The sequence below is a fragment of the Pezoporus flaviventris genome, unplaced genomic scaffold (genome assembly GCF_033815535.1).
Source record: "Pezoporus flaviventris isolate CSIRO_AGI_PZ_B2104156 unplaced genomic scaffold, CSIRO_AGI_Pfla_v1 ptg000025l, whole genome shotgun sequence".
NCBI classification, from domain to species: domain Eukaryota; kingdom Metazoa; phylum Chordata; class Aves; order Psittaciformes; family Psittacidae; genus Pezoporus; species Pezoporus flaviventris.
In genome coordinates this window covers 4,240,814-4,262,591 of record NW_026892573.1, presented here as the reverse complement: position 1 = coordinate 4,262,591, position 21,778 = coordinate 4,240,814, and the positions used below count along the sequence as shown (strand labels likewise).

At 37.7% G+C, this 21,778-nt stretch overlaps 1 protein-coding gene across 1 annotated transcript in view; it reads left to right on the top strand.

Annotated features, from left to right (window-relative positions):
- VWA8 (von Willebrand factor A domain containing 8) overlaps positions 1–21,778 on the top strand; it is a 178,177-nt gene that overhangs the window by 136,723 nt on the left and 19,676 nt on the right. Inside the window, exons 36-40 of the mRNA XM_061457275.1 lie at positions 477–558; positions 2,302–2,506; positions 17,552–17,660; positions 18,405–18,561; positions 19,152–19,260. Of these exons, the coding sequence (XP_061313259.1) occupies positions 477–558; positions 2,302–2,506; positions 17,552–17,660; positions 18,405–18,561; positions 19,152–19,260 (662 nt within the window). The remainder of the gene's footprint in view (positions 1–476; positions 559–2,301; positions 2,507–17,551; positions 17,661–18,404; positions 18,562–19,151; positions 19,261–21,778) is intronic.

Genomic DNA, 21,778 nt, shown 5'->3' with positions numbered 1-21,778 from the left:
CATGCTGAGAATCTACCTGCAAAATGAGTGGTTCAATTTTAAGGCTACAACATTTAGGTTAATATTGAGGAATTTTCAAGCAGGAATCGTAAGCACAATGTTTTGAAATGGTCTTCAATGTGCTTTTAAAATCAGATATACAGCTGACATTATCTTTGGTGACAGGTGAAAGCAGTGAGTGAGTTATTGCAGTAATGCCTGATTAGTGCTTTTGTGAGCACAGCTATATTTGTGTATAATTTAGACATTTGCTGTACAAATACATTGTTCTTTTATAATTGTGCCTGTCTGGTTGCTCACTGTCGTAAGAGTAAAACAATTCTGTATCTGCAAGTTACACTCCTGTGCTGAATGTGAGAGCTTATCATTTTCTGACAGGTACTGCATAATAAAATGTTTAAATTTAATCTGCTAAATGCAAATGCAATAACCACTCAATCATGCAGCAGGAAAATAACATGTTTGTTTATTTTCAGATGTCACTCCTCCAGAAGCTGCTGGATACTTGGAAGTAACAGATCTTAACGCAAAGAAAATCAAATACATTGCTATCCCAAGGTAACTGATTTTATTGATTAGAGCAGCCTCTGTCTTATAGGAAGAGCAAAGAGAATTTAGTGTGTATTATTACTTCAGGATAAACAAATATGTCTTCTGATGTGGAAAGTAAGAATAATTCATACCTAGTGTGTCAAATTCTCCAACTGTTGCAGAGTATTTCTGTCAGTATTTTTTTATCTGTTTACTAGGTGATACCAGTGAATATGTGGCAATCAATTAGTGAATACGAAAGGTAGCTTTGTATTCTGATTTTCATTCCCTTTGCTCTTTCCCCTCTTCACCCACTTTATCCTCCTCTACCCTGTTTTATTTTCCTTTGCTCTCTTTATTTTCTTTTCCTTTCTGTGTAGCATTAAGCTCTAACCAAAACAGGAAGAATGATCCAGTGTTATGTTTCAGGAAACCAGGAATCAATTTCTGATCCAGTATAAAGTTCATCTTGAAAATAGCTTCTGTATGTTTTGGTTCTCCCTGGGAAAAGTATATGTTCCCTCACAAGTATCTTGCACGATACATTAAGATAACCAGACTGTGTGGCTTCTGTTTGGTTTTAGCATCTAGCTTTCACCATTGTAGAGCATATTTGCAAATGTTTTATGATATAAACATTTATTTTGGTTGCAAATTGGCACTTTCAACTTCAGTAATAATAAAGGTTTTGTTTTTAATAGCAGTCTCTCAACTTTACATGCTTAAATGGCACATGTATGAAAGCCACACAGGAGGAATTTTATAGTTTTGATTTTTTTGAATTCTCTCCTTTTGATGTTGGTTTTGACGATAATAATTGATTCTTGTTGAAATTAATTTTGCTTCATTAGTAATCTGTGGAAGTTTTGAATTAATAGAGAATTAATTTTGGACTGCTCACCATTTTATAATTGACCCATTGGCCTACATTTTATAGAGTCATTCAAAATGTAAGGCATTAACATAGAAATAGTAGGGAATAATGCTTTATTTTACTCTAGGATTTTATAAGAAATTACAAAGCTAGACTTCAACATCATGACCCTAACCTCGTAGGAGGATTTAAGCTGTTTATGGCAAATCTAAGCAGAAGTCCAGATTTTAAAATGTACTCCATTAAGAAGTGATAAATGAAGTGACTTTTCATATGTATGAATAGTTCTGTGCTAAAATCTAACAGCCTTTCCTCCTTCTGGCATAGCTGTCCTGGTGAAATGCTGAGATAGCATTTCTTCAGTTGAATTGGTACATGGGAATTTCAGTCATATGTAGAGGCATATGTGTTACTGCCTCTTTTATACTGCCTTTTATACTGCCATGTATCTTTTGGTCATAACCAATTCCAGTAGGTAGAATGTTTCAGATTAAATAGTGTCTTATGGAATGAGGATGTAATTTCACTTCATTTTGCCACCTTAAATACAGAAATGCTTATCCTCTTTTTAATTGCAGCTTCAGGAAAAATAATAGAATCACAGAATGGTTTGGGTTGGAATGGACCTTAAAGATCATCTAGTTCCAACCCCCTCGGCCATGGGCAGGGATACCTTCCACTAGACCAGGTTGCTCAAAGCCCTGTCCAGCCTGGCCTTGAACACTGCCAGGGATGGGGCAGCCGCAGCTTTTCTGGGCAACCTGTGCCAGTGCCTCACCACCCTCATAGTAAAGAACTTCCTTATAACTAACCTAAATTTCCCCTGTTTAAGTTTGAAGCCACTACCCATTGTCTTATCACTACAGTCCCATATCACATTAATTCTTGTTTTTCAGATCACAGTCTCTATCTCCATATACAGCTTGGCTTTCCAAGATCTCAGATGCCGATGCCCTTTTGGCACCACTGGGCAAAGCAGGTTTGGTTAGTGTGGACATGGGAGGTGGTGTGAGGCTTTGGGAGACTGGGCTGGACAGCCTCCAGCGGTCACTGCAGGACTGGAGGAACATGATTGGCCAAGAAGATGGTCATCCTGTGCAGGTAGGAGTTCACAAAGCTGGAGTGAAACCACTTAACAAAGTGAGTTGCAAATGAATTTTGAGCTGGGAGAGGGGTAGAGGGGAGGGCTGTGTTGAAAAACACAGTTGAAAAAAAAAAAAAGTAGAAGTATGCCTGCAAGAAAAACTGAGTAGGTGTCTTCACTGAAAAAAAAAAAAGACACAAAGCTTAATTAAAAATTGTATTTGTGACCCCTGTAATTAAGGTTACTGACAGTCTGTCTTACAGTGTTTGTATTTTGCCAAATTCTAATATATTTAAGTGCAAATCAGTTCTTTATCTCCTGCTGGTTTTTAACCCCAACTTTCAAAATGTAGAATAATGCGATTTGTTTTTAAGGAAAGCAAATACTTTTCCAGAGTACAAATACTTGGAAAAAAATAGTGTGTTTATACTCGAGAAAAGAAACGTGAATCCTAGGTGGAAGATGCCTTGAGTTCACGGTAGTGCCTTTGGCTGATTTTGAAAATTCTCCTAGCTGAGCAGAGCTACAATGTAGCCATGTTCCCACATGGGATATTTAGGTAGATGTTGAAAATATACAGCATATATATGTATGTTCTGTGTGTATGTACGTATGTATGTATGTACAAGTGTCAATGTACTGACTAATATGTATGATCACCATTGCAACACAGAGGGAAAATTCAGGACTGCTCAGTTTCATCTTTGACTTCTGTTAGTGATGGGAGAAGGTGTCATTTTGAAGAGCTAAAGTGTGCCTTGGAAGGACTTCTCCATTTTTGACTAGGAGGATCCTGTCTCTATCTATCATTGCAGTTATTTCTGTTTCATGAATTTCTTTAACGACATTCACAGTACATTAGAATGGGAAAACAGGATGAGTCTTTTCTAAATTAGATCTCTCTGTAGTTTTTTTTACAAGGTGTCTAGTTATTTCAAGTGTGAATGAGATATATTAGGCCAAAACCATAGCTCTTCTTTCACTTTCTTTTCCCTCTCTGAGCTCCCTTTCTGCAAGATGTTCTGCAGTTATAGAAACTTGTGCAAGAGCTGACACGTTCTTGTTACTGAATCTCAGCAAATGCCTTTCATAAAAGTCATGAGTAAAGGAGACTCGTTCCCCAGTAGCATGTTTGTGTGGATGCTTGTTGCTTTACCAGTGCCATTTTCATTACCATTGCAGTAGCACTAGCACCATCTTATGGTCAGATAATAGCTGCTTTACACCAGCCCAATTTCATTTACTGATCAAGTTGACCAGTACAAGTGAAAAGAGCCAGGAAGAACAGTTAGGGCTTTATTTGTTTTAATAGATGTTTTTTTTCTTCTTGGTTTCTTTTTGGTTTGTTGATGGTTTGGGTTTTTTTAATAACTTGCGATTTTATTCAACAGTATTACTGTACTGTCAATCTTGGTCAACTAAATATTAGAGAATATTGGCTTGGGAAGTACACATCACCAGAAACTGTTATGTCATTTAGCTAGCGATGTCAAATAACCGTTTTTTGTAAAGTCCAGGAAGTTTTCCTACAGTCACTAAGCTGTTTTCAAGGTCTATTGTAGGATTTCTCTCTCCTGATAGCCTGCCTCTAATTAGAAGGCACATTCATAGGTAAAGCAATCTTAGAATATCTTTCTTCTTTCCTCTGTTAAACAGGGCACACAGCTCAAATCAGTAGTTTGACAAAACTCAAAATGGCTGAAACAAAGCCTTCTATGTGTTCTTCAGACTTGCGTGATTATCACTAACTTGTTTCTTTACTTTACACACTTTGCTTTAAATGGAAAGATAATAAGGCCTAAGAACCATTTTTTTCAGAGGCGTTACAGAGCAATAAGAGATACATTAAGTGTTTTATTTTGTTTTATTTTCTTATTTTTATTTTATTTTCATCTCCAATAAGATAATAGATATGTGGTTGCTGTGTAAACTCTATACTTTGCTATTTGGACATGAAGGCCTTCACCTTTCCTTCTTAACTCAATTTTTCAATGGATCTAAACATAAAAGCAGTACTTTATTAAGGTATTCCTTTCTGGAAATGTAAAGATCTTGTTACCTTGAAAATGTAGTCATGTAGATACCCTGTCTACACCAGCAGAGCAAGAAGTATAGTGTTTCATTTTCTACAGACTGTTACTTTGCTAAGAAAACTGCAGCTAAATATTTCCTGATATCTTTTTTTTACAGAATTGGAGATACTTTGCAGCCACATGTTGATCTGTTGATTCAAGCATGTGAAAATCACCTTCTTTTGTATAATGTTTCATGCTTATGCTAGGTATTTTGGACTGTAATAAGGCATCTCAACTTCTTTGACTAAACCCATCATTCCCAATCATCAGAAGCTCGCTGAAGAAAATTGTCAGTGTTCCACATATCATTAGAATGCATTCCCCACCCATTCCCAATTTTCTTTCCCTAAAGGATGCCATTTATGCATCACAAAGCTACTATAGGCTTAGCAAACTTATTAGCCCTTCATGGTGATGTTCTTAGACCAACAAGAGACTTATCTAGGTGGTTTGGAACCACTGTTCTGCAAAAACACACAGAATCTCTCTGAAGCTACCTGACTTTTGAGAGAAAGAAGAATTAGGGAGCTTTCAATATAACTATAGATTCGACGGACTGGAGACAAATCATGAATCAGGCTTCAGCTGAAACTATTCATGCAATCTTCTAGGACTGCATTTTGGATTTCACAAACATACTAAATCTGAGAAACACGGTGGATGTTCATAAGCAATGAAACAGAGGAAAACAAACAGCTGTTCTATTTATAATGGGTAATTATGCTCCCTTGATAAAATGCTGTGACAGTCCTCAAAAAAGTCAACATTTGATTTATATTGTAGAAATACTCAGCAGAGTTCAAACTGCTGAAGTCTTGAGGCTACAAAAACAGTTTCTGGAAACCTGGTTTATGTTTATGTAAGTTTGCACTAATACAGACAGGTGAGAAATTTTCTTCATTTATTGAAGTTTTAAACTCAAAATATTACTACAATATTCTGAAATTATTAAATTGGAGTGCCTAAAATAAAAATCTAAACAAAATACTGGATTTTTTAAACCAATGAATTCCACTTGAAATCCAAAAATTGCTGAGCTTTTTCATTGTTTGGTGTTTCTGAGAACAAGTCATCTCATTATCAAATATCTGAAAATAATTTGAAATATGATTTATTTTAAAGATCTTGCCATCAAATAGGCAGACATTGATAAATTTGTGTTGCTTTTTTGCATCAAAGGGTTATTGATAGAAATTAAATAGGCAAAAACCACTGATTACATTATCATACAGTTGGGCTGTTGTATTTCAATAACCATTGTTTACTGTTAAGCCTCATTTAGATAAAGTACAATGTTTATGTAAAAATAATTAAAGGGTGCATCAATTTATCCAATTTAATTCACTCACTGCCCATCAGTAATAGTCTACCTACTGGGGGCAGGCGTTTAGTTGAGACCAGGCCCTTCCAGTGACACGGAGCCTGGAAATGTTCTCTCCCTTTTTCCCCCGCCTCTGCTTTTGTGACTTGACCTGATCTTATTTTCTAGCAAAAAGCCAGGTGAGGGGTTCTGTCATGTTAGAGCTCACAGCATCACAAAACCAAGACGGTAGAATGAATCTAGAGAAACACATGAATAAGAAAAAGTCTGCATTTGCTTCTCACCAGTGGTTTGAACAACAAATGTGCTAGGGACAGTTCTGCACTAGTGTAGAAATTCACGCAGTACTGGCCCAGATGGCATTGAGTTAGAAGAGGCCCTAGAGGTGGACTACTCTGCATGGTATATTTTGGATATGTTTTGACCTTGGGACTAAAAGGAGACATGAATGAAATGTAGGTAAGAATAGGGAATACTTTAGGTGAAGGTTTTGAGAGTTTTATTCAAGATCTTATGCACTGGGGAAATGATTGAGAGGATTTGGTCAAAAATGAGTGTTTTTATCTTAAATTGCATTTCCTCTTCTCAGTAGATAGAGGCATGGTCTTTTAGTTTCTGCTGTGACTAGTTAACATTTTACCGATACAGTGTTTCCACAAAGCATGAATCATTGCAACTACCTAAATGGAGAAGTGAAAAAAAAATTACTTCATCCATTCATAACCCTTTCCATCTAGACACCCAAAAACATTTATAAAAGTAGTTATTGCAACATCTGGAGCCAGTTAGCATTACCATTACTTTCCAGAAGGGGGAACAGAGACATGGGAGAAGCAAGTCACTTGCTCAAGTTCATGCTGTGTGTCTGTAGCAGTGTCAGAGGTGGGATAAATACCATATACACCCATAAGGATATATAATCATACTTTGTAACTGTGTTGCCAAGCTGAGTAGATTGAATGCCCTTGAGTGCTGCAATAGGTACAAAGATACCTTAAACTGGGAAAAAAATAAATATAAATGCACTGTAGCTACCTAAGAAAACGTGTTAAATCTAGCTATTGAGGTCAAAACATGCAGAAATGAGTGTAGACATATTAAACAAATTCAGCAAAACTCAAGAAATGCAATTAATCATATAATCATACAATACTTAGGGTTGGAAAGGACCTTAAGATCATCTAGTTCCAACCCCCCTGCCATGGGCAGGGACACTTCACACTAAACTGTGTTACCCAGGGCTCTGTCCAACCTGGCCTTGAACACTGCCAGGGATGGAGCATTCACAACTTCTTGGGCAACCCATTGCAGTGCCTCACCACAGAACTTCTTCCTTATATCCAACCTAAACTTCCCCTGTTTAAGTTTTAACCCGTTACCCCTTGTCCTGTCACTACAGTCCCTAATGAAGAGTCCACCCCCCGCATCCCTATAGGCCCCCTTCAGATACTGGAAGGCTGCTGTGAGGTCTCCACGCAGCCTTCTCTTCTCCAGGCTGAACAGCCCCAACTTTCCCAGCCTATCTTCATATGGGAGGTGCTCCAGTCCTCTGATCATCCTCGTGGCCCTCCTCTGGACTTGTTCCAACAATTCCATGTCCTTCTTATGTTGAGGACACCAGAACTGCACACAGTACTCCAGGTGAGGTCTCACGAGAACAGAGTAGAGGGGCAGGATCACCTCCTTCGACCCTGCTGGTCACACTCCTTTTGATGCAGCCCAGGATACAGTTGGCTTTCTGGGCTGCAAGCACACACTGCAGCCGGTTCATGTTCTTTCTCATCGACCAGCACGCCCAAGTCCGTCTCCGCAGGGCTGCTCTGACTCTTCTTTGCCCAACCTGTAGCTGTGCCTGGGATTGCTCCAACCCAGGTGTAGGACCTTGCACTCAGCATGGTTAAACTTCATGAGGTTGGCATCACCCCACCTCACAAGCGTGTCAGGGTCCCTCTGGATGGCATTCCTTCCCTCCAGCGTATCAACCGAACCACACAGCTTGGTGTCATCGGCAAACTTGCTGAGGGCGCACTCAATCCCACTGTCCATGTCAGCGACAAAGATGTTGAACAAGACCGGTCCCAACACCGATCCCTGAGGGACACCACTTGTTACTGGTCTCCAGGCGGACATTGAGCCATTGACCACAACTCTTTGCGTGCGGCCATCCAGCCAGCTCTTTATCCACCGAGTGGTCCATCCATCAAATTGATGTCTCTCTAGTTTAGAGACCAGGATGTTGTGTGGGACAGTGTCGAACGCTTTGCACAAGTCCAGGTAGATGACATCAACTGCTCTCCCCCTGTCCATCAGTTCTGTAGCCCCATCATAGAAGGCCACCAAATTGATCAGGCAGGATTTCCCCTCAGTGAAGCCATGCTGGCTGTCACCAAGCACCTTGTTGATTTTCATGTGCCTTAGCATGCCTTCCAGGAGAATCTGCTCCAGGATTTTGCCAGGCACAGAGGTGAGACTGACTGGTCTGTAATTCCCCGGGTCATCCGTTTTCCCCTTCTTGAAAATTTCCCTTTTTCCAGTCATTGGGAACTTCACCTGACTGCCATAATTTTTGAAATATGATGGCCAGTGACTTAGCAACTTCATTCACCAGCTCCTTCAGGACCCATGGATGGATTTCATCAGGCCCCATGGACTTGTGCATGTTCACGTTTGTAAGATGGTCTCAAACCTGATCCTCTCCTACAGCGGGCCCAAGGTCTTCATTCTCACAGTCCCTGCGTCTGCCTTCCAAGACTTGGGTAGTGTGGTCAGAGCCTTTGCCAGTGAAGACTGAGGCAAAGAAGTCGTTCGGAACCTCAGCCTTCTCCAAATCCAGGTTAGCCAGTTCTCCCGAGAGCTTCCAGAGGGGGCCTGTGTTGTCCCTAATCTGTCTTTTATTCGCTATGTACCTATAGAATCCCTTCCTGTTATCTTTCACATCCCTAGCAAGCTTAATTCTAACTGGGCCTTAGCTTTCCTAACCTGGTCCCTAGCTTCCTGGACAACATTTCTGTACTCTTCCCAGGCCGCCTGTCCTTGCTTCCTACTTTTTATAAGCCTCTTTTTTCCTTTGAATTTTCCTCAGCAGCTCCTTATCCATCCAAGGAGGTCTCCTGGCCCTCCTGCTGCACTTCCTTCTAGTTGGGATGCAACACTCCTGAGCTTGTAATAGGTATTTTTCTCAGATTTAAATGGCTATCTTCACAGTCTCATAGCAGTGTTCAGTAACAGAATATGTAAGTTATTCTGTGATCTGTGAGAAGCTAGAAGACATGAACATATGGTTCATGTCAGTAATGTAAAAGAGCGACGTTTTCATCGCCAATGCTAAAAAAAGTAAGGGTGAGTTTTTTCATATGTCTTAACTGCTTAGATCATCCATGATGCAATGGTTTTTTGCTAAAATCAGCATTTTTATGAGTTCAGCAGCACTCAGTAGGAATTCCCAACATTCAGACTTTCTTCTGTAGCCCATCAGTTAACATTTAGATCTGATGAGGGCAAAGGCAAATGCTTATTCCCTTCCTTGAATAGCCTCATTTATTTTATTTGGATTCCACTCAACTAATCACACAAAACTCTACATGAATTATTCACCCCTTAAGTAAATTAATATTTTTTGTTTTATTGAACATATTCTTTTTTTATTTTCTGAAACTGCAGTTTGTACCTGAAAGGTTCATGCAAGCTCATCTGAAGAAAATTGGGGTTTAGGTTAGATGTTTGTCTCGAAAATAATTGATTCAGGATTTTCAGTGAGCCCAACATGTTCATATTCACTGCACAGGATCTACTTTAATCTATACTGACAATTTAAAATTTTTCCTTTTTGTTCCTTTTTACTTTATAACATTTTAACAAAAATCCAGACTTTTCCTGATGGTAAAAATGAACTGGGCAAACCTGCAGTTCTTGATTTGGGATAAATGTATGACCTTTAACAAGAGTGGCAAGTACTTCCCACCACCTCCCTGGTTCTGCATTTTCTACTTTAGACCAAGTAATTTTTCTGACCACATGAGGGCATCGGTGGGCTAATAACAGTGATTTTGCTCATCTTAAATACTGTTGGTGCAAACCCCATAAATTATGAAAAATACATGGCTGTGGAGAGTTTTTATAAGTTTGGAATAACCATTTGATGGCATTCTACAGTGCTGCATGGGGTCCTGAAAAGCCGGAGATATTGTGGATTACAGAGTTATCTAGTCAGTACGTGGATTAGAGGGTACAGTTTGATAGCATTTCCAGTTCTGAGATCCACAAGGCCCAGATACACAGTTCAGGTCTGTGACCTTTTCCTGGACTGAATGATTCTTCAATCTGAGTGTAGATTGAGATTGGACACTGGGAAGAAGCTCTTCCCTGTGAGGGCGTTGAGTCACTGGCACAGGTGCCCAAAGAAGCAGCAGCTGCCCCATCTCTGGCAGTATTCAAGGACAGGTTGGATGGGGCTTTGATCCAGCACAAGGTTCCTCTTTCTTCCTCTTACCTTCCTGCAAAAGCCCACAGTTCTCGTGGAAGAAAATATAATAACCTCAACACACTGTCTTTCAGACCTCAGCAAGTCTGCAGCAGAGCATGTTGCTGACATAAAGGCTGGAGCTCCTAACACCAATGAAATCCTGCTGTCCCAGCAAGACAAATTCACGTGAATAATTCTGCCCCTAAGAAAGTTGTTCTCTGATTAGTAAAAGGACAACTTCAGTGAAAATTTATGTCATCTGATCTGTAGATTATTCCAAATTGTAATAATGTGTTCACTTATCCCATCCTTTTAGCTGCTGGTTATTCAGGGTACTACAGAAGAAATCAAATGTACTGTTTTCTGAGTTCATTGATGTTAGGTATGTGGTAGTCATGGTAAATAACCAAACTAGACATGATCTATCTGCTCTGATTAGAATTTATAGTGGATTAACATACTAAAAAGACTATGACCTCATATCTTTTAGTTGAAAAGAATTTTTAATTCTTAATTAAATATTACCTAACTTTAAATTAAAGAAAGTTACTTTAGAGAATTGAATTTAAAGTTAGGCAATTTTTAATAATGACAGAGGAAAATGGATTTTACACAGGTGTTAATATAGCAGAGGGTATGTTAGATGGAAACAAATGTATGATATTCGCTGATTACTTCATTTAGTTTATCCAGCTTTTAAGCCACAGAGTGCATATTCATAGACAAAAGACTCTAATGCATCTACTGCTGCAGAGTTTCTGAGCTGGTACTTAGAGTGACAGCATTTAGCTTAAAAGAAGACCCGTAGCAGCAACAACTACATTTTATATAGTGTTTTGTGTTTTTTAAAACTTTCATTTGCAAGCCAGATACCTCTTTTCATGTGTTTCACTCCAATCTCCACCTCTTTCCCCACACAAATTCACTTTTCTAAAATTCCATTAAAGCTATGATGCTTTGAACAGGTTTGCTATTTGAGACAGAAGTTTAATGCCTATATGAATTTTAAAAGCTACTTTGAGAGAGAAATGTTCACAGCAGTCAGATAATGCAAGAAGCTTCATTAGTTCATTTTGAAATCTTGCAAAGTTTTGCAGACAAGATAGAAAATCAAAATGAAGCCCGTAGAATGAAGAAAACCTATTAAATGTTTTACACTGCGCATGACTAATGTTTTACATTTCAGGATACACTTGAAGAAACAGAATGTATTTCATACATTATTATGAACCCAGGACATTGTCTAATACTGAGTATTCCTTTCCGTAGAAAAATGACTTGTGGGCTCAATTTTGTGCTGTTGATGTGAATAGAAATTGTGCTGTTAATTTTTAGTACATATAAAAAAGCTGAACATGATACAAGTAAAAGCAATAGGAGCCATTAGATTATTTTTTTTCCCTATTTTTGCCTTTCTCTCACTAGTTTGTATAGATTATAAAGTCTTTTATTTCTGTCTTTGGTAGAATCAGTTTTACAATAGAATGTAAAACCACCATGGAGCAGGCAGATTAGCGTTTGATTTCCCTCATGTGGAACTTCTGTATGCTCTTTGAGAACACAGTGCATATATTCGTGCTGCTGATAAAGAATGTCTTTGGAAGGAAGGATGTTCTTGTGACCTGTTCAGTACAGCCTAGAGTAATGCTGAGGTTTTAAGGGACATAAAAGAAGCCAAAAATTTTGTTTCAAGGAAAAAAACAGCCTTTTGCACATAAACTAATAATTTTGCATTCCCTGGAATATATTTCCTAATCCTTTGTGCCACTGTGGAATGGATTATTTAATGCCTTTTCCACCTGGAGAATAGGCATGTTTTGTTATAGTCAAAGCTAATCTTCTTTCATAATAATGTATGGTTGCGATAAAAGTTTTGCCACTGATTTTGATGAAGTAATTAATATCTCCCAAATCACCGTAGGACAAAAGCCTAAGATGTTTTCACTTCTTTTCCTGCGATGATCTTCTGATACATGCCCAATCTTTGACAATAGTTCTAATGAGGAAAGCAAGCTATTAAAGAAAACATTAATGTTTTAACTTTATAGTACTTTTAGTGGTTTTATATTAATGTAATTTATATTTTCAAAAATAATGCATTGTAAGGAGGTAACACGTGTTCTTCATTGACTGTAAACTGCCCTGTTTAATATATTGTATGTTAATGAAAAGGCAAAATAGCATATTAATTCTTCCCTCAAAATAGCAGATTCATTCTTTCTACCTCAGATCTTAGCGCACTTGTTCTTTTTCCTATTTTGTTCTGACTAACAGTAAGAAACACTAAATAATACATTATTATTCCTACTACTAGAATAAATGCTTGTGAAAACAGTTAATTGTTTGGGCACCTTAGTTTTTAGAAATCTTCCTATGAAAATGTTTTTTACAGTTGCAACTACTGCAGCTGTGACCCTGTTTGCTTCAATTGTTAAAATGATGTTTTGTCCATTTGTGTTTATTAAGTCTGGACACATGAAATCATGCTGGTTGCAGTTTTAGTAAATGTGTTGTATGTGGAATGATCCACTGAATGCTTAAAGGGCTTAGTAGAAGGGTTAGTTACTTGTTTGTCGCTGCGTGCAACAAAGAGGAATTCCATTTATTTCTTTTATGAAGATGTGGAATCCTGTAAGGAATGGCCAGCTCTGTTTAAACATACCCGAAAGAATAAGAAAAGATTGATTTGGGGTGATTCAGAGAACAGAAATATAGTCCATTATTAAAAGTACATATTACATCCCTTTGCACCTGCAGGATGTTAGCCTGGAATTAGAGTATTCTCTCTGTTTTTTTCCTCCCTTTTTAGGTTGTATCCAAGGTATTAAAATAAGCATTGTGTTTTGCATAAGCAGGGCCAGATGTGTTAAAGCAAAGAGGTGAAAGACCTGTTTCCCTGTACATGAGGCAGCTCACCCCCATCGGAAGCCAGAGTTTCTTTGCCAGTCCTCTGGTAGAAACTTGCGTTTGTTGCTAGAAGCACCGCAAAGGAGCTTTTCTGGCACTGATAACATCCTGCACCCTTCGGGAATTTTAATGAAGCCAGCCACATCATAATACAGAAGTAAGCTGCTGTATTAAAAGACCATCTACTCTCTAGCCAGCTTGGGTTGAACAGAAGCCTGTCATGTATGGGGTAGGATGACAGGAATATCTACAACTGAGAAAACAATCTGCATGAGAGATGCATCCCAGATTGAATCAAGGAAAAAGCCCTTCCATTTTGCTGGAAGCCATCACTCCTTTATTACTTTTCTGTTCAAAGCTAAAAATATTTTCAGCCTCATCTAATTTTTGTTTACAAAGTCTGAAAGATATTTCTTAACCTGTAACCTGGAGTTCTTTTTCTGTCAGTGGTTAAATCCAAGTACATGTTCTGCCCCGTGTTCTAAAGTCAGCTTTGTACAAGTCTGTAATGAAGGTATGGGCATCTAAGACAGTGAGAAGCGTTGGTTAGATCTCCTGCATGAAATTCTGAGGAATAAAGAGAATATCAAGTGGGAAAATAGAGAAGGAGAGGAGATTCCTTCTCTCTTTCCCTGTTTCTGCAAAGGTAACTCCTGGAATTTTAGTCTTCAGTTTATTGTAACAGACTTGAACAAGAAGAGCTGATATGCGGGCTTAAAATGCATGGATGAAAATGTGGCAGTGTTGAAGGTCATGAATACTCTGAAAAATGAATGACCGAATAATGATTATACTGAAATGTTCATTTCAGTTGACTTTGCTAAGTGTCTTTTACTCATTAAGTTGGATACTATTGTAAACATATTAGTAATAGATACTGATACATATTCAGTCTAGATGTACTTTGATTACTTTCTTTAAAGCATCTTATAAAAATTCAGGCAATTCAGTGATTTTATTGCCATCAGACACATAAACGTTGACATGGTAAAGAGTGGCTGTCATTTCTTTTGTTACATTTTTTTTGCTTGTCACAAGCAAACTGGGGGCAACCAGCACTTGTTAATGAAATGCACAGTTTTGCATGGGACATGGGACTGCCTTTGAGGTAGTGAAGCTCCTTTTTAAAGACTTTTTTTTTCCTTTCAGTTTCATTGCAGTGTATGATTAAGATTACTGGATGCTGAATATTGTTAACTTCTCTTGTATGAAATCAGCTGAAGCTAAATTTGATGATGCTTTTGGTCAGTTATACTCATACAGCCAGCAAGTTTTGTTTGCAATATATAAGAAGAAAATTAATTCTGTGGTCAAAAGGGAAGTACTGTAATTGTGAAAACAGGTCTTATATGAGAAGGAAATATTGATGTAAGTGTGAGACATTAATAATTTTAATAATTGAGTACAGCAGTCCTCTCTGTAATTCACAAACTTTTATTAATCTGTTATTGTAAGCTCTTTTCTTCCCATAGCTGTGACAGTGTCCTGTAGAGGCAGTGCAAGGTATGTGTGGGTCAGCTATGTGATTCTCAGTAAATTCAGCTCCTTTCTCTTACTGAGGAATGATTGAAGTTTCAAAATGTGATATGTGTCAGTGCTTCCTTACTTTCCTGGCTTAATTTTATTAAACTAGATGATCAGAATTCAGTAGAATTAATTCCCTATTAACTTAAGTGGCATAAATGCAGTTCTAGATCCACTTCCAAACATGGTTAAGGTTTGATTAGTGTACAATATAAAGTTCCCTTACCATAGTTTGCCTGACCATCTGAAGTCTAGACAAAACAACCAGCCTTTGACTCACCTTCAGAGTAGCCCCTATTACAGATTGCTATGCATTTAATAGCTATTTAGCATAAATATGACAGACGTGGAGCACCTGGTTCCATTGTGTTGCTGAGTTCATTAAATCATGTAACTGGCTTCTCTGAGACTCTTCTTTACGTTACTATAAGAAGTGTGATAGGATCACTTAGTTTCCAAACTGAATGTGTTTTTATGAGTTTCCCTATTCAGTTCACTCTTAGAATCCCAGTGTTGTCAGAAAAAAAATAATGAAGTGTAGCCATGTAAAAGTGTTTTGGCATCCATTCGTATATCTCAGAAGGAACTGATATAAGGCGAGTTGTTCAGATACCGTGTATCTCTCATTGAATATAAAATGAGTATTTAGTTCTATTCCTGCCTAGCTGCCCTTGCTGTCAGGAGTGAATGGATGTGTAAGAGGCAGCACCAGAAAATGAAGTCAAAGCATTAACAGACCTTGTTATATGGTGTTGTTTCTTCATTTCCCTTTTTCGCAAGCACTTCTTTCATGCCATTGCCCCTTCAGGAAAACACATTCCTTTAGCATCTTTCTGACCTGCAGCCTTCATATTCTTCTCACATAAAATTTTTGTTCATTTGCTTCATTGACTTGGATGAGAAACCTCAGTATGTTCAGAAATTCCAATCAGGCAAGCTTCTGGAAGTTACTATGGATTTTTTAGGTTTCTTTGAGCTTGTTCAGAACTTTCAGTACTTGTTTTGCTTGTCTTCCTTTGCACTCCAGCCAAACTAGATTTTTCTCACTGACTCTTCTTCAGTTTGTCAGTTTATGTTTGCCTTATAGATCTCCCTTCTGCAGACTTCGGGTAATTTTCTATGAAGAATCCAGAAAGGTGAACATGTAAAGCATTTTCCGTTATTTTATTGTTTCTCTTTATAGAATAATATTTTGATTCAGGAGGCTGACACAACTGTTCTGGTTTTATGATTTTATTTTAAACTAAGTCCAGTGATTTTTATTGACACACACTTATATATATATATATACTCTTTTGTTAAGGAAGAAGTTCGTTCCTGTTAGGGGGGTGAGGCACTAGAATGGGTTGCCCAGGGAGGCTGTGAATGCTCCATCCCTGGCAGTGTTCAAGGCCAGGTTGGACAGAGCCTTGAGTGACATGGTTTAGTGTGAGGTGTCCCTGCCCATGGCAGGGGGTTTGGAACTAGATGATCTTAAGGTCCTTTCCAACCCTAACTGTTCTGTGATTCTGTAGTTCCGATAGTTTTGTAATCTACTACATATGTAAAAAAAAAAGGAACTGTTTATTTTTGAAGAAATCTCTTACACCAAAGAAGTATATGACCCTAAGGGTAACATGCTGCTCTGGTTAAGTGTCTTTTTTCCTATACAAATGTTAAATTAATGTAATTTATCAGATTAGATCTTGATTTTACACTAATGATATGGTTCACAGAGGATGCATTGTACCTCTTTGAATTAATATAAATTCTATAAAGAAAAAGAAACTCATGTTTTGAATAACTGCCAAGATACTATTGTTAGAGCACATGTTTGCAGTTCAAAAATGTGTGGAATCCATGTCAGCACAAAGTTGAGTTTGCAAGACAGTGAATTCAAGGATTACACTAATGTACAGTCACAGTGAAAACCCTGATAATGCCAGTGAAGTCCTGAGAAGGCAATAAATTGTAGTTATAAGGTACATAAATTCATCAGAGAATTAAATGTATTATGGTCGATAAGAAGAAGCTTAGAGGTTAAAGACATTAATTTCACACCTCTGTCATTAAGTTTCATTTAAAATAATAAAGTGGCATTAAATCATAGACAATATAGAAGGGCAGTTTACACATGAATCATTGATTCTCAATATGACTCGGAGTTTATACCGGAAGGAGTATTTTTACCTTCAGTCATCCACTTACATCCAGCCCCAGCCTAAAGTGACTCACATCTGACAGCTGTTGGGTGGTCAGCTCTGCAGTGAATCGATGGGGAAAGTGCTGTCAGCAGACAGATGTAGAAAAACCACTACTGTAGACTTCTGCAGTCGTGGCAGGGAAGTTAAGGATTGCTTGAGCATGATATTTGAGCTAGCCATTTACTGAAGGATCTCAGAGAAGAGCATGTCATTTCTTTAGTCCCTGTTTGTGAAAGGAAGGTCAATCTGCCCATCAGTAAAGAATGTCCAGCTGTAGTTCGGTGTGCATGAAATTTGTAAATGGATGTACGGTACTGTGGATGTATGGTGCTATGAGAAGTGCTCAAACAGCACATGATAGTTTCTACGAATATATGTTGTCAGTTATGAGAAAGCACATTTCTAATGTGGATAAGATCTGAATGCACTGAGTGGTTCGTATATGGCATCTAATGTGTCCTTGTGTGGGTTATTGCATTTATTGAATTAATGCTCTAGCTCTTCAGCTGACTTAGTATGTTGTTATTAGATTGTTAGAGTGGTTTTCCTTGTTGTAAGAGAGATTTACAGCTCTATTCTTTATTTTACAGATAACCATTCAGAGGGACAGTGGTTTGGATGTCAGTTCCCCCAGACATGGAAAAGTGGATCCAGACAACATGCCGCATGTTGGTGGAAATACGTGGGCTGGTGGAACAGGTCTTTCGTACTCTTTGTTAATGCATCACTGACTGATATCTGAGGGCATTGCTGTGCCAGTCAGAAATCAATTTATACAAGGACATCCTCTGCCTAGAGCTATTTACCCAATACAAGGTTGCTTTATTGCCAGGGAAAAGAGGTATTTACAGAGTCTAATTTAAACTGTGTGTAGTAGAACTCCAACTACATTTTTATGTTGCTTCTTTTCATTGGCCATGTGGAGAACCAGAGGCTTGCAGCCATAGATGCTAGGCTTAGTTATTTGCCATTCTCTTACATGTGTCTGTAGTCACAGCAATTTAGGTGGTTTAGGCAAGAGGCACACAGAACAGGCATAGTGCCTCCTAATTCTAAAACGTCATGATAGTGAAGATAGAAAGTGGTTTGGGAACAGTGTAAACCAACAAATTCTAGGGAGAAGACAGAGTTTGAATGAACGGCTTTAAGGACCAGGAGTTTTGAGATGTACAAAACTTTCATGATGTATAGTCCCCCTCATACAGGTGAAAACCATTATGAGTCTGGTCTCAAGGGGTGGTAAACACAAATATTCCATTGGAGTTCTTCTTTACCGTGGTAGCTGGTTTGGTTTTGAAAATCTTTGGCAATAAATATTTCTACTGGGGATTGTTGGCAACATTTTTGGAGTTTCTGTAGATATGACAATGGAAACATTAAAGAAAATGTGTTCTTACTTATTATCAAATGCATAGTCTTAACTGTTTATCTCAACTATGTTAGGTGGGAGAGACACTGCTGGGTTAGGTGGCAAAGGTGGGCCATATCGACTGGATGCTGGCCACAGGGTTTACCAAATATCTCAAGCTGAAAAGGATGCAGTTCCAGAGGAGGTTAAGAGAGCTGCTCGAGAGATGGGTGAAAAGGCCTTTAAACAGAGGTAATGTAGAAGCCTTTATTTTCCCTTCCATTTTCCAGAGAATTTGAAAAAGATGGTTAAAAAGAATTTTCTTTCTTAACTGCGTTTATCAAGTACCTTATCCTGTTTGTTACCATTTAACAGAGCTTGCCAGCATGTGTTTAACCGTTCTGGACAAGATGCATAGAATATTTTATTGAATTAAGCCGAACTTAAAATTACTGTGATTTGGTAGAGTAAAACGTACCTAGGTGGATAAGGAGACTGATGAGAATATTTATCTTCTGAAAAAAATGTATCTATCTGCCATATGGAAATTTCTTTGAATTATGATGAATCCAAATTATGTGTTGTAAGGAATTCATCACCTAAGAAATATCTTTCAAGATGGACCATTATGAGTAAATTGCTTCTATTTGAAAGGTCTGTAGGCCAATGGTGAGATGACTTGAACTATTATACCTCAGCAGACACTTTTACAGTGCCACAGGTAGTCCCTACATTGGGAAGAATTTCCCTGTTATCAAATAAATAAACCTGCTGTTTACATATGTAAGTGGATGATATGCTGCTTTCCTAAACTGTTCTTAGCTCCCTGTTCTTTGCTTCAGATTGAAAGAGATTCAGATGAGTGAATATGATGCATCAACTTATGAAAGGTTCTCTGGAGCAGTCCGACGTCAAGTTCAGTCACTCCGCATCATCCTGGACAATCTGCAGGTAATAAAGGAACATGGTGAGCACATTACATTAGGCCCCAAATGCTATCCTGTGAACATCCTGTTGCCATCTGATGATTGTACCTTTGAGGACTGAAAGATTTGGGTTATAACGATGGACAGGAAAAACACTCTTGTATTGGATATAAGGAGGAAATTCTTTCCTGTTAGGGTGGTGAGGCCCTGGAATAGGTTGCCCAGGGAGGTTGTGTATGCTCTATCCCTGGCAGTGTTCAGATTGGACAAGCCTTGGGTGAGATGGTTTAGTGTGAGGTGTCCCTGCCCATGGCAGGGGGGGTGGAACTTGATGATCTTAAGGTCCTTTCCAACGCTAACTATTCTGTGATTCTGCTATTTCACAGGCAGCTTTTAAGGGGATCACAGTATTCATCTCTACAAGTCACAGTATTCCCATACCAGAGTTTACAAAGATTACTGACTCAGGAGCAAAATTACATGAAAGAAAACAATATATGTTATTAAAAGAATATGTGATGGTCTGCAGAGCTCAGCCTTTGTCTTTACCTCCTGTCCAAAAGACATTTTTTTAGCTGAGAAGTGCAAATGCTATAGATGTTAAAAGAAATACCCACTTTGGTTGAGACTTTCAGGTGCATCTTCAGCTGAAAACATGATTTTTTCTCAGGTTTGTTTTTAACGCATACTAATAAAAAGAGGTATAGCCCAAATCTCCTAGGTGGAATTCCAAATCCACTAGTTTACCTTTCTTCTAGGAATCTGTCTTGTGGTTGTTCCAGGTTTTATCAATACTAGTGATCATATGGGGGTAAATAAAATTTAAAAGTGTGTTCTTTATAGGAGGAATATTCAAATCTTCACTTGAAATGAAAGAAATTAATTTTACTCCTTATAAGATACCTCTGAATAAAAATATTTCTGTTGGAGGCTACCAACCACTGGTATACATATACCTTAGTTTATTAGTTAGGCACTGTGCTGTGGCTAATCTGTCTCCTTACTTTTGCAATAAAACTGAAATATCAAAAGAAATTATTTTGTATGCTTGGCAGACTCCTCCTAGGTACGAAACATCCTATCCCTTGGTACTGCAAATAAGAAAGGTAGCATTTTTCTTTGCCTTATTTATATCTTTAAGCTTTTGTAACTAGAACAACACTACTATAATCACATATATAGAGAGAGAACCATTAGCAAGTGAGCCAATTTTATTATGATTGTATCAATTTAGAGAGCTCCTCATGTAATGAACTTTTGAGACTGTCATAATTAGGTGACATGTGCACCTAATATGTGTGTTTCAGTTCAGGACACAGGCTTTTGGCTTATGAATTTAAATATAAATCTCAGGATTTCTTACATCATTTGTATCTAGGTGATTTTTTTACCATGTTTCTAGTAGACATGCTATTGGAAGCACACTCTAGGTGTGAAATGAATAAGTGAATCTTCAGTTTATCGTCTTTTTTTTTGTCTGTCTTAACTATTCCTTGGAGCCAAAATTCTTACATTCAGAGATCACATAAATTATAATCAAAATATAACATATTTTAATATAGGGAGACATATCCTGTTGCTTTCTTAAAAAGATCATTTTAATATCAAAGCAAAGTCTTATAAGCCTCAGTAATTTATGAGACTTTGCTAACTTACTTTCAAAATCTGTAACAGCTAATCACAGAGCTAGTATATGTACTTTATGATGAAGAAACAAACTCACTGAATTTGGAAAAGCTAGATTGTAGAATAACAACAATATTGAAAGCTAATTTTTAACTTCAATTTTTATACAGATTTGGAGAGGTTTTCTTGTTAGAAGCTGCACTAGGAAAATGAAGACAAATTATAATAGGAGTTACTTAGTTGCAAAATGCTTTCTATTAATTGAGAAGCTGAGTCCAAGCACATTTCATGTTATCTTTTTGTATTTATCTGAATTCTTCAACATGGTTAGTTATTCAACCCTGATGAAAGACTGTGCCTCTGTGTCCCTTTTATCTGGATAGTCCTAGGTACACCATTGGTTCTCAGCTAAAACAGTTTTATTTCTGCTATCAATCAGATATTCCTCATTTCTCAAATAAGAAGTCAGCAACACAGCTGTAGTAAACTTTGCAGCTCAAATGTCTGTGTGTTTTTAACTTTGCGAAAATCCCATATTACCTTTTCCTTAGAGAACATTTCAGCTTTTTAAAAACGTTTGAATTTGCTTTGTTTCAAACTCAGCGTGTTCACATAATGGAAATATATTGTCCATGGGTATTTAATATGGATTTTCTTTTCAACAGATGTGTTTTATTGTTAGGTGCGTGGAGTTTTTAAAAAACGTGTTCCTTTGATAAAATTTTACATCTCAAGAATCAAGAGGCTGAGATTCAGGTCAAGTTGTTAATGGCTTGCAAAAATTCGTACCAACAGGAATAGGCTGATCCTTGAATGTAATACATAAATACAGTCTGAGAATGTAATTTCATTGTTAATTTTGCTTTGCATAACTCACTGATCTCTGTCAGCTCTTTGAACAACATTAACAAAAAATA